At 40.9% G+C, this 15,497-nt stretch overlaps 1 protein-coding gene across 1 annotated transcript in view; it reads left to right on the top strand.

Annotated features, from left to right (window-relative positions):
- Window positions 1-15,497, top strand: part of MBOAT1 (membrane bound O-acyltransferase domain containing 1) — a 92,376-nt gene that overhangs the window by 40,442 nt on the left and 36,437 nt on the right. Inside the window, exons 2-4 of the mRNA XM_001496844.6 lie at window positions 5,284-5,429; window positions 6,472-6,549; window positions 14,299-14,394. Of these exons, the coding sequence (XP_001496894.2) occupies window positions 5,284-5,429; window positions 6,472-6,549; window positions 14,299-14,394 (320 nt within the window). The remainder of the gene's footprint in view (window positions 1-5,283; window positions 5,430-6,471; window positions 6,550-14,298; window positions 14,395-15,497) is intronic.

The following is a 15,497-nucleotide window of genomic DNA, read 5'->3' as shown; positions in this document are numbered from 1 at the left end:
TGAATGGTAGTGTTTCTGGGGAGAATGTTGGGGGTTGAGGGGAAGTGGTACAATATAATGGGTGAGAACTCAGGCCAGGTTTTAAACCCTGGTTCTGCCACTCACTAGCTCTGTGAAATCAGCCATTATACTTAAACATTTTATTTCTCATTTTCCTCCTATATAAATTGGGAGTAAGTTACTTCATAAAGTCCTTGTAAAGCTTAAATTGAATCATTTATGTCAGGTTTATCACGTGGTCAGCACTCAATAAATGGCACTTACTGTTATGATGAGACAAAATGCCAACTGGAAGCTTGTTTGGTTATAAGTTATGCACATTGATTATCAATCTTAAATAATATTTGCTTATCTGCAAGCTTGGAAAAAATAGGCTCCTGACAGATGTAGAAGCATTTCTTGCTGACATTCCAAGGAGTCTGGAATGAAGGCAAACAAGGATCTCTTTGAAAGTGCAGAGCAGCTAAAGAGTGTGGTACAAACCCTTTTTGTTCTGTAGGACAGAAAGGAATAGCATTTTTCATACTCTTGCCCAGCCACATTTATTTGTAGGGGACAATGCAAAAGAGTACTGTTTGTGGCGGGGGAATGGCTTGCCTTTAAATAAGGAATTGTTTAATTAGATTGGTTTTGTCTAGGAGCATATAAGGCAGTGTTGCTGAGAAAAACATTCCAGGCTGGACAGTTGCCTGCGCCTCATTGGTGAGCCTCTGGTAAACTACTGTGGAGGAAATCATTTTGGACTGTTAATATTTGCTAGTTGTTAAAAATAGCCTGCTTGCATCTCTTCATTAGGTGGAAGGCAATGTTTTCTGCTCCTGGCAAGGTTCATTTTTTTGTTGGAAGAGTATGAAAGTCATGGGACAGAAATCCCCAAAGAATGCCTTTCCAGCAGCACGTTAGAGCAGAAAGATTTGAAGCTTACATCTGAAAATGGCAGGACAGTTTTATTGTGCTTTGGTGAAATAAGAAGTCAAAGCCTTGGGCTTGTGTTTTATTTCTTCTCAGTGACTTCGAAATCTTGCAAGGGCTGTGGAAATTGAGCTCCTGCTGAATCCGAGTTATGTCAGTCTTGCTTGTCTTGGAGAGTCTGATCAAAACAGCTGTGCTCTCCTTTTCCTTATGCATGAGGGCCCACACAGTGCTTTAATTGTGTAGCACGCATTGTTGGAGATCATGACTGGCAGTGCAGAGATGGTCATAGTTCCTACCAGCTACTAGTGTTGATGTGAGTTAGCAAACACGAAGAAACTGGTATCGTGCTACAGCTGGTATTTTTTTTTAAATTGTGGTAAAATATGTGTAATGTAAAATTTTCCATTTTAGCCATTTTTTAAGCTTATAGTACAGTTCAGTGGCAATAAGTACATTTACATTGTTGTGCAACCATCACAACCATACATTGCCAGAACTCTTTTCGTCTCGCAAAACTGAAACTCTATACCCATTAAATACGAACCCCATTTCTTCCATCCCTCAGTCTTTGGCAACCACCATTCTACTTTCAGTCTCTCTGAATTTGACTATTCTAGGTACTCATATAAGTGGAATCATACAATATTTGTCCTTTTGTGACTGGCTTGTTTCACTTAGCATAATATCTTCAAGGTTCATCCATGTTGTAGCTTGTGTCAGAATTTCCCCCATTTTAAGGCTGAATAATATTTCATTGTATGTATATACCACATTTTGTGTGTCCATTCATGTGCTGATGGACATTTGGGTTGCTTCCACCTTTTGGCTATTGTGAATGATGCTGCTGTGAACATGGGTGGACAAATATCTATTCAAGACTCTGCTTTCAGTTCTTTTGGGTATATACTCAGAAGTGGAATTGCTGGATCATATCTAATTAGTTTTTTAACTTTTTGAAGAAGTGCCATACTGTTTTCCAAAGCAGCTGTGCCATTTTACATTCCCAATAGCGATGCACGGAGTTCCAATTTCTCTACAACCACAATGCTTAGTACTTTGTTTTTTTTAAAGTAATAGCCATCCTAATGGGTGTGAAGTGGTATCTGATTGTGGTTCAACCTGTACCTTTTAAGATGTACATGTGGTAATCGAGAAGCATTTCTGCTAGAACCCTGCTGCTAGAACTAAGTGATGCTGTTGTGTGTTTCCACTTTTGCCTTGGAGCCGTTTGCCATGGAACATTCAGCTAGCCATCCATGACTCACTCCTGGGAAGAGGGTGAGGGAGTGGGTTGTGTCTGTGTGTTGGGGGAAGCTTTTAATTCATAGCAGTCATGTGTTTAGGCACTTTACCGTTAACAGTTAAGGGAAAGGATTTGGGTTAGATATAGAATCAGAGACCATTAGAGCCAGAAGGGACGTTAGAGACAAGTTCACGGAAAGCACACATTTTGCAAAAAAAGGAACTGAAACCCAGAGCATGTAAGTCACCTCTTCTTGACTTGAGGGTAGTGACAGTGTCTTGCTCACTGTCCCCAGTCTCTGGCAAATAGAGTCAACCAGTAAATGTTTGTGGAACTGATCAATGAATTACGTATGCCCAGCTGACATCTTAGTGTCAGAACTAGGGCATTCTGTCGGCTCCACATTCTATTATGGTGACTGAAAAATGGCCGATTGCTTCAAGGACCAAGTGAATCTTTCTTGCCTCCTTTTCAGTTGCTAGGGCCACAAGATCAGATGTGGTTTTCCCATGGTGAGGCCCTCTCTTCCTTGGAGGTAGGTTTGAAGGGGTCTTAAAGAAGACAAACTCAGCTCAGGAGACTGACAGAAGGCTGAGGAGGGCTGGGCTGGCCGAGTGATAGCCACCATGCTTTGATCACTCATAAATCTATTCCGCCTCATCCCTGCCCCAGAGCTTTCACCTTCCAATCTTCCTGTCCTTTGTGTTTTTCTTCCCTCTGGAGAAGCCCAGCTCTTCGTGGCTGCCTCTGTAGGTCTCTGTGCTTCTAAACTAGGAGGTCTCCATCTTGCCTGCATCTTAGAATCACCTGACCTCTCTGGAAAGCCCTGCTGCCAGGCCAGTTAAGTCAGAATGATTGAGGATAGGACCCAGGCAGCAGTATTTTTAATGTCCTTAGCCTCCCTCCTTTTTTACCTATTTCAACAGTTTTCCTGATTGTCTGCCTGAGTCTCATCCCTCCTTAACCGTGAAACTTCTTGTTATTTGCTTTGGATCTAAAGGGCACATACTGTAAGAATATAATAATACTGTAATAAATTCACACAATGTTAATGTTACTTCACAATTACTTGGAGGTTATCTGTGCTCTTTTCCATTTAGATTATAAGTTCCTGAAGGCGGGGATCATGCCTTCTTTCTCCTCTGTCCCAGTGGTTCTCAAACTTAAGTGTGCATCACAATCACTTGGGGAGCCTGTGAAAACACAGATTTCTGGGCCCACCCTGGGAAAGTCTATTTTGCTAGGTGTGAGTTGGGACCCGAGAATGTGCATTTCTAACAAGTTTCCAGGTGATGCTGATGCTGCTGGTCTGGGGATCACATTCTTAAGAACCACTGCTCTGTCTTCTGAATCATGTGTAGGGATGCTCGATAACTACTGGCCAACCAAAAGGAATGGAGCACATTTCCTCTTGGTTGCTCTCCTGAGTCACTGTGTTCCGCTGTGGCTGTGGGCTGGTCCCTAGGCTGAGAGAATGAAAGAATGTGTGATGGATCCCCTACACAACTGATCATAACTGAATGATCATACAATCATATGTAGTCATAACTTGGACTTCCCAGTTGCCAATTCCTTTCCATTTTGAACCTTGCTAAGAGGATTATTTTTCTCTGTGTGTGTGTGTGTGTGTGAGTTGTTGGTTGGGCATTTAGGCTATATAAAAAGATTTGACCAAATTATGCAGGATGGGATCACAGTTCACCTTCTCTCTGCCTTTTGAGGTAGAATGTGAGGGTGGGCAGTGGCGGGAGTAAGTTTTTGGAAAGATTGGTGAAGAATGATTTCTAAATAGAAGGGAAACTCAGCACAGTCAATTTTTAAAAGCGAAACAAAAAATTCCCTGAAAGTATTATTTTCTATGAATTATAGGGCGTCCAAAGTATTCTTGTTTTTTATCGGGAAAACAAAAAGAGCTCAGGTGGAGCTGATAACTGCTACCCCCAGCCCTAGTGAATTTCACCAAGAGCTACAGTTTGTTGTTGTGTGAAAAACTGCCGAGGTTGATGTCAACGGTCTGTTCAGATATTTATATCCTCCATATCTTTTAATTAAGTGCATTTCCGAAAGGGAATTGATACTGAAGTTTTCATCCTGAATGCTCTGAAAAGTTTAAACTACTTTTCCAGTTTTCATTAATGGTTAAACGACTTAATGTATTTTGGTTTTTTTGTTAAATCAGCTGGTCTTTCCAGGGGTATCAGGGAATTATTTTGTATTTTCTTTTAGGTAAAATTTTTTTGAGAGATAGATCATTGAGATTTTCTCTAGGGAAATTTGGTGCCTATTTTGCATAACTGGAGAGGGTTGGCATTGGAAGTTTAACGCAGGGCTGTTTCGTTTTTTGTGGATCTTTAGTGTCACACCTTGAATTTGAGCAATGCTCTTGCTTATATGGTGTTAATTTAACATGAGGAAAATTAGAGTCAGAAAACAGCTGATGATTACATTGGAGAAGCACTTGGTTTCTTAGGTACCGAATGAGGGGAGCTTCATTGATCTGATTCATTTGCATCTCTAAAAGAACACATTCTTTCTTAGGATCGTGCTGGGGGAGACGGGGAAGAGACCCACCCAGCTGCTCTTAACAGTCAGCTAAGGGCCCTTTACACTGAAAAGTCCCCGTTTGTGGGTGGAAAAGCAACCTTGGCTAGTCTTAAATGATTGGAAAAGAAACCATTGAGGCCCAGCCAGGTGGGGCAGCGGTTAAGTGCGGGTTAAGTTCCGCTTCGGCGGCCCGGGATTCGCGGGTTCAGATCCTGGGTGTGGACATGGCACGGCTTGGCAAGCCATGCTGTGGCAGGCGTCCCACACATAAAGTATAGGAAGGTGGGCACAGATGTTAGCTCAGGGCCAGTCTTCCTCAGCAAAAAGAGGAGGATTGGCAGCAGTTAGCTCAGGGCTAATCTTCCTAAAAAAAAAAAGAAACCTTCGAGTTCTTCACTTATATCAGATGAGGTTGTGGTTATCTGTTCAGTCTCTTGCACTTCCTCCAAATGAACGCTACTGAGAAAAAAATCCATATCCAAGTCTAAGATGCACCTGGATGTGGAAATCTGAAAAAAGTAGAGAAAATTCGCACACAGGCAAAACAGTAAAGATTTTGATTCTCTTTTTTTCCCATATAGGTGAATTTTGTGGCATGCCAGCTCTTTGCTTTGCTTGCTGCTTTCTGGTTTCGCATCTACTTAAGTCCTGGTAAGACCAGTCCCGATGTCCGGCACGCATTCGCCACCATTTTTGGCATCTATTTTGTCATCTTTTGTTTTGGCTGGTGAGTATGAGCCTCATAAATTCTGGTCTTTATCATTTGGGTGTTTTGTGGCAATATTTTTGGCATTTCCCAGACACTAAGGAAAGAAGTATATTTAGTCTTATTGTAAAATACGGAGGATGTTGCAGGAATCTCCATTTACTGTAAGAACCTGGAACCAAGAAACTGACTCCCCATTAGAAGGTGGTGTGTTACCCCAGCCCCAGCCCTGTAAGATATTAACCACAATCTGCTCAGAACAAGCCTAACAAGTACGGTGAATTTTTTCTTAAACCTTTACTCATCTCCCCTGGGTCATGTAAATGGAATGTTATGAGGTTTTATTTTCTGACCGGGAGACTTTCCTAACCGTTGTAGATATTGGTGTTTTTCTTGCACGACTGCTGGAGATATTGGTGTTAGTCCTGCACTTAGAGTAGAACAGTAGTTTCAGTCCGGCTTTAGGCAGTGGGAGTTATTCTTTAACAGAGAAAGCCTGTGGATTATGCTTTTCTCTACCAGGGAAGCTGGACAAATACCCTGGGAGTGGCACTTGTTGGGGAAGAAATTTTAAAAACCAGCATTTCTAGAAGTCCAACTTAAGACAATTTGTGAATTTGTTCAGGGTCCTAGAATACTGCTCCTCTTCCTTCAACAAAAATTTGGGAAAGGGTGATGAGTATTTTGAATCAGCCACCAGGTGAAAGTCTTGGTATCTGGGGCAGCTCGGTTTTAAAAAAGTCCTGAAGAAAGAAAGAACTCTCTTCCAGACTGTCAATTGTATATATGAGAAAGTATAAGCATTCCATTTCTGGATTCCTGACATTGCTAGTGCTGCAGTTGGCAGACTATGGCGTAACTTCCTAGTGTCATTTCAAGATATAGTGTCTTAATTACATATACCAAAAGTACTTGATTTCTTTTCTCTTACATAAACATGAGTTAACAGATCACTTGCTTTTTGGCAGGGGGTGGAGGTGGAGTAGCAGTATGGGTGGCCAATAGGTATGTTAATACAAAATATATTCAGTGTTCCTCCTTCCCCCCCTGTGATGTCTTAAAGGTACTCTGTACATCTTTTTGTGCTGGTGTTAATGTGCTATGGAATCATGGTCACTGCAAGCGTATCCAATATTCACAGGTAAGACCCTGGGAATGAACAGTGCAAGGTGAGGTTTGTCCTGATCTTTGACATGTATTTCTGGGGTAAAGGGGGTACCTTCCCCCTTTGTCACAGTGGTGTGTCCTAAGTTCTCTGGGATGTTAGGGGGGATGGGGAGCCCTAAATGCTGGGAGTCTTCAGAGAAAGCTTTATGAAAAAGGTGGTATGCAAATTGGGTCTCAGGGGAAAAAGAATATATCAGAATTCGGCAGCTCTATTGACCGATATTGGTGATAGTTCCAAAGTGGAAACAACCCAAATATTTACCAAAATGGTGAATGGAATGGTGAAATGTAATACTACTCAGCCATAAAAAGGAATGAATGATTGGTACACACAATTACATGGATGAATCTCAAAATAAATATGCCGAATGAAAGAAGCCACACAAATTCTATTCTCAAAATGCAAACTAATCTGTAGTGACAGAAATCAGAGCAGAAGTTGCCTGGGGTGGGCTGGTGTGGGGAGATGTGAAGGGGATCACAAAGAGGCATGAAGAAACTTGGAGGGGTATGGATATGTCCGTTATCTTCAATTTGGCTGTGGTTTCCTGGGTGTGTACATATGTCAAAACTTTGTATACTTTAAATCCCATATATAATTGCAACAAAAAGAATAAAATACCTAGGAATAAACTTAACCAAAGAGGTGAAAGATCTGTACACCAAAAACTAGAAAACATTTTTGAAAGAAATTGAAGAAGACACAAAAAAATGGAAAGATATTCTGTACTCTTGGATTGGAAGAATTAACATAGTTAAAATGTCCATACTTCCCAAAGCAAACTATAGATTCAATGCAATCCCTATCAAAGTTCCAACAACATTTTTCACAGAAATAGAACAAAGAATCCTAAAATTTATGTGGAACAACAAAGACCCCAAATAGCCAAAGGAATCCTGAGGAAAAAGAACAAAGCTGGAGGTACCTACTCCCTGTTTTCAAAATATGCTACAAAGCTATAGTAACCAAAACAGCATGGTACTGGCACAAAAACAGACACACAAATCAATGGAACAGAATCGAGAGCCCAGAAATAAACCCACGCATTTATGGACAGCTAATATTTGACAAGGGAGCCAAGAACATACATTGGAGAAAGGAGAGTCTCTTCAATAAATGGTGTTGGGAAAACTGGACAGCCACATGCAAAAGAATGAAAGTAGACCATTATCTTACACCATGCACAAAAATCAACTCAAAATGGATTAAAGACTTGAATGTAAGACCTGAAACCATGAAACTTCTAGAAGAAAACATAGGCAGTATGCTCTTTGACATTGGTCTTATTTTCAAGTACCATGTCTGATTGCACAAGGGAAACAAAAGAAAAAGTGAACAAATGGGACTACATCAAACTAAAAAGCTTCTGCATAGCAAAGGAAACCATCAACAAAATGAAAAGACAAGCTAACAATTGGGAGAGGATATTTGCAAACCATATAACAGATAAGGGGTTACTATCCAAAATATCCAAAGAACTCATACATCTCAACAACAAAAAAACCAACAATCTAACTAAAAAAATGGGCAAAAGATCTGAACAGAGATTTCTCCAAAGAAGATATACAGATGGCCAACAGATACATGAAAAGATGTTCAACATCATTAGCTATCAGGGAGATGCAAATCAAAACTACAGTGAGATATCGCCTCACTCTGGTCAGAATGGCTATAATCAACAAGACAGGAAACAAGTGTTGGAGAGGATGAGGAGAGAAGGGAACCATGATACACTACTGGTGGGAGTGCAAACTGATGCAGCCACTATGGAAAGCAGTATGGAGTATCCTCAGAAAATTAAGAATAGATCTACCATATGATCCAGCTATCCCATTGCTGGGTATTTCTCCAAAGAACTTGAAAACGCAAAGGCATAAAGATACATGCACCCCTATGTTCACTGCAGCATTATTCACAACAGCCAAGACTTGGAAGCAACCTAGGTGCCCATCAAGGGACGAATGGATAAAGAAGATGTAGTATTTATACACAAAGGAATACTACTCAGCCATAAGAAATGAGGAAATCCAGCCATTTGTGACAACATGGATGGTCCTTGAGGGTATTATGCTAAGTGAAATAAGGCAGAGGGAGAAAGTCAAATACCATAAGTAGAAGATAAAAACAACGAAAAACAAACACATAGCAACAGAGATTGGGTTGGTGGTTACCATAGGGGAAGGGGGGACAGGGGAGGGCAAAAGGGGGATTAGGCTCACATGCAAGGTGATGGACAATAATTAGTTTTTGGGTGGTGAACGTGATGTAATCTACACAGAATTCGAAATATATTATGATGTACATCTGAAAAAGAAAATCTTCAATGGAAAAAAAAGGATGATCAACTTTTTTTGTAAAACATTCATCCATTTTGTGAAGTTAAGCTTAGTTAAAATTGGATAACATAACACGTAAATCCACTAACCAAGTAGACATAAATGTCAATAAGTAACAGTGAATTGAAAGCTAGAAGGAGTAAGGGGTGCATTGTCATCCCCACTGGTTTGAAATCTCCACACTTCCCTAAGGATGCTTTATTGACGATATGCGACATGGGACCATATGACACACAGACCAAATGTGAGTGCCAGAGCAACCCATATATTAAGTATTACAAAGCTCAATATTTTAATATTGTAGATTAAAAACAAATAAAAGAAGTTCTAATATTTTCTTCACTATCCCATTGCAATGTGATGGCCAAGCCCTGCTTATGCACACACCCCTTTAGAGACTGCAATTGTAAAGCACAGGTCTGATCATATTCCTCTACTTCCTGAAAATTTGAGGGGCTCTCTACTGCTTTACCAAATTATTTTCATATTCAAGATAGTCCATGCTGTAATTCCAACCTATCTTTCCTAATTAGTTTTTATATATGTACCATTTGTTCTAATCACTTGGAAATACTTATATTTCTCAAATACATACCATACCCTCCCATCAATGGCTTTCTGTTCAAGCTATATCCTCCATCTAAAATATAACTCCAATTCCCGTTCCCACCTGTCAAAATACCTCCCATTCTTCAAAGACCGTCTCAAATATTATCTCAATGGAATTCTTTTAGATTAGTTAAATAAATTAATTTCTAACATAAAAGACTGTATACTTTAAATATGTACAATAAATTTCTTACTATGATATTTTGATTTCAAAGTACAGAAGTAATTTAATTCTACCTTGAAGGCTACATGCTTGGATGGTCAGTTAAGATACCTGGGATGTTTGTTTTGCGTTGTCTCTGTTTCCCATGGTCTTGCTGAAACCTCAGTATTAATTCTGCCTTTCAGTAACACTGGAGTGTAAGCATGGTGAAAACAAAGCCTTTTCTCTTTTGTTCACTGTTGCATCCTCAGAGCCTAGAACAATACCTGGCACAAGTAATGGCTCCATAAATATTGATGGAATGAATAATCAAATATCTTTGAAAAGACATTTACCGTTTTTCTACTTCTTTTCTGATAGCTTCTCTGAAAAAGCAGATGCCTTATTTCAGCTTCAGAAAGCTCTTTGATTAATAATAAGACTATTGGCACCATAGTTTTCCTTCTTAAAAGCATTGAAATTTAACTTTTCAGTGTATAATCTTGTAATGACTTAAAGTAAATTTCTGGTTTTCAAGGGAAAATATTTTTGCATGCTTTTACATTTTAGTAGTCATTCAACTTCGTATCCAAGTGAGCTGTGAAAATTTAGTTCTGATCATCTCTCTTCTAAGTGCCCTCCTTGAAGGGGATAGCGTCATTCCTTCAGAAGGGAAATAGGAAATCCATATTTCTAAATTGGCAAGAATGGATTTGGGAAATGCTTCATATTATGACAAAATGCCCTTTTTAGTGGGGAGCGAAAATGCGTGGCTTTTCCTAAACTCGATTTTGGAAACAATTAAATGATGAATAAAAATGTTGTTGCATCTCTATAGCAAGCACATTTCCAACTACCTCACAAATCATAATTTGACAGCTCTACCCACACTGGTGATGCTCATGGGGTATAGTCTGATTTTCAGAGGGTCAAGAACTTGCATGCATACTTGTCCCATACCAGCCCAGGTTTGCTGTGTTCGTCTCTGGCCAGGAATGGAATTCTCCAGCTTTGGCAGAGCCGAGCAGTTTACAGACAGGCGATGACTATTTCACTGCAATAATATTGTGGTAGCAGAGGGCTGTGTCATAAGACCACAAAGAAAGGATGCCAGAGCAAGTTCTTCCCCTCCGTCTTTGCCTGTGCGTTTGCCAGAACCGCAGATGTGGGGAGCGGTTCACAGTTCCCGATGGATGGCAGTTGTTTCCTATTGATGCAGGGAAAAAGCATTAGACAGGAGTCAGGAAATCTGGTTCTTTCTAGCCGTGTGAGTTCAGACAAGTTACGCAGTTTCTCTGTACATCACATTTCCCACCAATAAAACATAGGGTTTGTGGAAGTTTGAACTTAAGTTCTCCTCAAGACCAGGATTTCATGATTCTTTGTGAATTGTTCTCTTCTTCCCTTTACTGAGCCAGTTATAAGAGTTGTGTCCACAGGAATAGCGGGGGGCAAGATTAGTATTTGTTGCCAGGTGGAACTAACCCTTTTCTGGACTGATTGTTGTTATTCAGGACTTGTCTAGAGAGTTCTTGGAGTACCACCTCTGTTTCCTTCCCAAGCCACTATGTTGGGCAGAAGTCAGAGGCATGAATTTATCCTATATGAACCAACTGGAGCAGAATATAGTTAGTATCTCCTAGGACAGAGGCCTTGTGTGAGAACTTGGTGATGCATTTATCAATTTTGGAGTACCCGCTTTATGCCAGTGCTAAGCCAGGCTCTTTTAAATATATTACGATTTCAGTTTTTTTTTTTAAGATTGGCACCTAAGCTAACACCTGTTGCCAATCTTTTTTTTTTCTTCTTCTTCTCCTCAAAGCCCCCCCAGTACATAGTTGTAGATTCTAGTTGTGAGCGCCTCTGGTTGTGGCATGTGGGATGCCGCTTAAGCATGGCGTGATGAGTGGTGCCACGTTCGCACCCAGGATCCAAACCGGCGAAACGCCGGGCCGCCAAAGCGGAGCGTGCAAACTTAACCACTCAGCCACGGGGCTGGCCCCCATATTTCATTGTTTCTAACATGTAAACTTTTATTTACTATATCATTTAATAATCATTGAATATATTATATATAAATGTGTTAATATACATTTCATGTTATTATTGCAAATATATTCTTTCTAGGACAACTCTGAGATTTTTTTTTCCTGAGATGAGGAAATGAAAGCTCAGAGAGGTAAATAGATATCCGGTTCGATGAATTTTCACAAAGCAAATACACCCATGTAACCACCACCCAGGTCAATTAGTAGAATATTACTGTCGCTCATGTCCCAATCTCTACGAAATTCCTCCTTCCTGAAATAACCACTATCCTGACTTCTTACACCACAGATTAGTTTTGCCAATGCTGGGATTTGAACTCATGTTGGTCTGTCTCCAGAATACATGCTCCCTTTAGCACTCCTGGATTCTTTAGGTTTTTCCGGTTTGTCCAGGGCATGAATGCATTGCCCTGTTGTACTGGGATGCAGGACTTGCACCATCCTTGATAGGTGGGTCTTATTATAACAATTGAATTGACCTTGTTTTTCTCTCTGGGTGGGGGGCAGGGGAAGGTATGGGTCTAGCTCCTTCCTGTGGAAGAGAAAGGGGAAGCCACAGGCATGCCTGCATTTGAAAGGGCCCTGGAAGAATCTCTTTTGAATTTGCTTTGTGCTTCTGCCTTGAGCTGCGTGAACTCACTGGAGTAAGGGAACCTGTGCTGGAGGCAAAAAGGCCTAGGTCCATTCTACTTCTGCTTCAGCTCTTATGGGAGTTGTTTTTTCTTAGTCATTTGCTTTGTTCATCATCTTCTTGGTTTGGGAAGGGTTAAGGATGAACCCAAGGTAGGGAAAAATCTTTTTTGTGTAGTAAAGTCTTTGTTTGCAAATAATGGTAAGGAGAGGTAAAGTTATATAGCGCTTTAGAGTTTACAGAACTATAAACCATATTAATATAATATATTAATATTAATTACCTTAATATTAATATAATATAATTAATATAAATATTGCTATAGTTGAGAGTTTCCTTCCCATTCTTATCTGGCTCTCCCTTGCTACCAAATGAATTTTTATTATCCCTCCGTTACTGTTCCTTAGGTCGATCTAGTCTTCATGAATTATTTTAATGTGAATTTGTGAATTTCAGTATAATTTAATATCAGAATATGTATCTTCCCTGTTTTATGACCCATGTTTAAAAGTTATACCTTGAATTTATGTCTGTTTCTGATGAGCTCCTGAACCATTTAAAGTGTTTAATATACTCATTTCAGCTCCTTCCAACTAATAGTAAGTGAACCCCTCCTATGGTCAAAGGTTGGGATGCTCAAGGTCACAATGAGCTGGGGAAGCAGATGCATATAATTTTAATACTATAAGTTAGCATGTAGCACTAGAGAAAAACAGGCAATGGAGCAATGAATTGTGCTGGGAGTGGGGGTGGGATGGATAGAGCAAGGTCAAGCCAGGTGATTTTGGAGATAATTAGGCAGTTTCCAGATTGGATGGAGAAGGGAGTTGCAGGCAGAGAAAAGAGCGTGCAGAAAGAAAGCTGGCCTGAAAATGCAGGATGTAATTGTGGAAAGTGAGCAGTCCAGTGTAGTTTGAACATAAGGTGGACATGGAGCATGGCTGGTGATGAGTCCAGAAAGGAAAGGTAGAGCTGAGGGTGTGAAGTACCTAGAATGCTGTGTACTGGAATCCCACATCAAAATTCCTAGAGTGTGGGATCTGTTGGAGACTTTTAAGACAAGTTATATTTATTTGGTTGTTTGTTCATTCAACACACAGTAGTGGCTCTGGTGAATGAAACATATGGCCATCCTTGCTTTCAGTCTCGTAAGGGTGACAGTAGTTAATTGGATTACCACATATCTTTATAATTACAAATTGATGAATGTTCTGAATGGCGTGTGTGTGTGTGTGTGTGTGTGTGTGTGTGTGTGTGTGTGTGTGTTTGTATTGCTGGTTTATACTATAGTGGTCAGAGCCAGACTCTGAAGGAAGCCAGGGAGGGACCATGAGCAGGTGGTAACTGCAGCCTCAGGCATGGACGGGGAGGGCTCTGAGCAGAGCACTGGGAATGCTAACACTAGGGAGTAGGTAGAGGAAGATAATCTGAGCAAGAACCGTAGAAGAATTATCCAGAGAGGTGGGAAGAAAACAAGAATGGAAGCCAAGAGAAGAAAGTGTGTCAGAAAAGGAGTGGTCGGCACATGGTGATGAGTTGTGTTTTACTAAAGATCATCGTGTAAGTGTGATGGTTTGTAAAGATCAGAATCTGAGCACAAGATCTTGCAGGTCAGTGGTTCTCAGCTCTGGCTGCACATTGGAATTACACCTGCCAGGTGCATCCTATACCCATTAAACCAGAATGTCTGGGGGTAGGGACCAGACATCTGTAGTTTGTAAAGATCCCCAGGTCATTCTAAGGTGCTGCCAAAGTTGAGAACCACTGCAGTGGATGGACCAGGTGAGAAAAGATGAAGGGTTCAGAGCAGTGGTGGGAGGTGAAGGGAGGGGAGGGACTGGGATGTGGACAGACCAGATAGGACTTTGCGACTAATTTCAAGTTGAGGGGTGAGGGGAAGGAAGAAGATTAAATTGTTATGCATAATAATCTGAGCCTCTGTGTTTTTGGTTTCAGATATTCCTTTTTTGTAGCAATGGGATACCTTACGATATGCCACATCAGCCGAATCTACATCTTCCACTATGGAATTCTCACTACAGATTTTTCTGGGTGAGTATCTTGACTTGGGGAGGGCAGTTTGACTGGTGACTTTAACTCAGTCCCTTGGGGTCTGTAAAGATCAAGCATGTGCAGAAGAATCATGGGTGGCTGTTAAATCAGTTGGTAAGACTGTGCTAATGAGGTTAAGGTTGGAGATTTGATTGCTCTATAGGACTGTTAGCTCTGCTGTGTTGTAAGGCAGGAGTTGCAAACTATGGCCCGTGGGCTGTGTCTGTCCTGACGCCTGTTTTTGTAGTTATATTAGAACACAACCAGGCACTTACTCATTTATGTTTTATCTCTGGATGCTTTTGTACTACAGTGGTAGGTTTGAGTAGTTGTGACAGACATATGACCATATGACCCACAAAGTCTAAAATATTGACTATCTTGCTGTTCACAGAAAAAGTTTGCCAATACCTATTCTAAGACCCTTAACACAGTGTTGGTGTTTATCTCTTACTAGTTATTGATAGCTCCCATATTAGCTAATAAACGGCTGCCACCCTGACCCCCTTGAGTGCCCCCTGGCTTCCAGCAACTAGAAGGGTAATGCCCAGCGCAGAAGGGGGCTCCATGCTAGTTGTAAAAATTTTCTGTCACCAGGCCTTTGCCTGGTGGGCCACCCATCTCCCGATTGGTCACCTGTTGAAGACTGGGGATGGATCAGTGAACATTTTATGCTCTGGTGATGTCTGTTCAGGAACAACTTTTTATGAATCCTGAGGAACGCATGCTAAAGCAGAGTGATTCCTCATAACACGTTGTATCTTATCCACGAGACCTTAGGAGTTTGGTTCTGTTCTTTGCAGGCAGTCTGAGGTCAGGGGGACCCTGAACTGTCTTTGAGAGAATGGCTTGCATTTTATTGGATAAAATACTGGAGAAAAGGGAATGAAGTAAAGGGGTTACAATTCACAGCTCATCTCTGTGAACTTTGCAAGTTGTGCAACTAAACTGTCCCACCGTCAAGAGGCTCAGGAAGGCAACGTGTAGTTTTGGGAAGGAAAGACTGTTGCATTGAAATTTCCATGACTGTGGTTTGGTCTCAGCTGGCTTTTTGTGCCTCAGTCCCTGCTCTCAGGCCTCTGGGATTTCACCTGTTTCTCTTT

This window comes from Equus caballus, chromosome 20, assembly GCF_041296265.1.
Source record: "Equus caballus isolate H_3958 breed thoroughbred chromosome 20, TB-T2T, whole genome shotgun sequence".
Taxonomy (NCBI): Eukaryota; Metazoa; Chordata; class Mammalia; order Perissodactyla; family Equidae; genus Equus; species Equus caballus.
The sequence above is the reverse complement of the archived record's forward strand: the minus strand, read 5'-3'. Positions and strand labels throughout refer to the sequence as shown.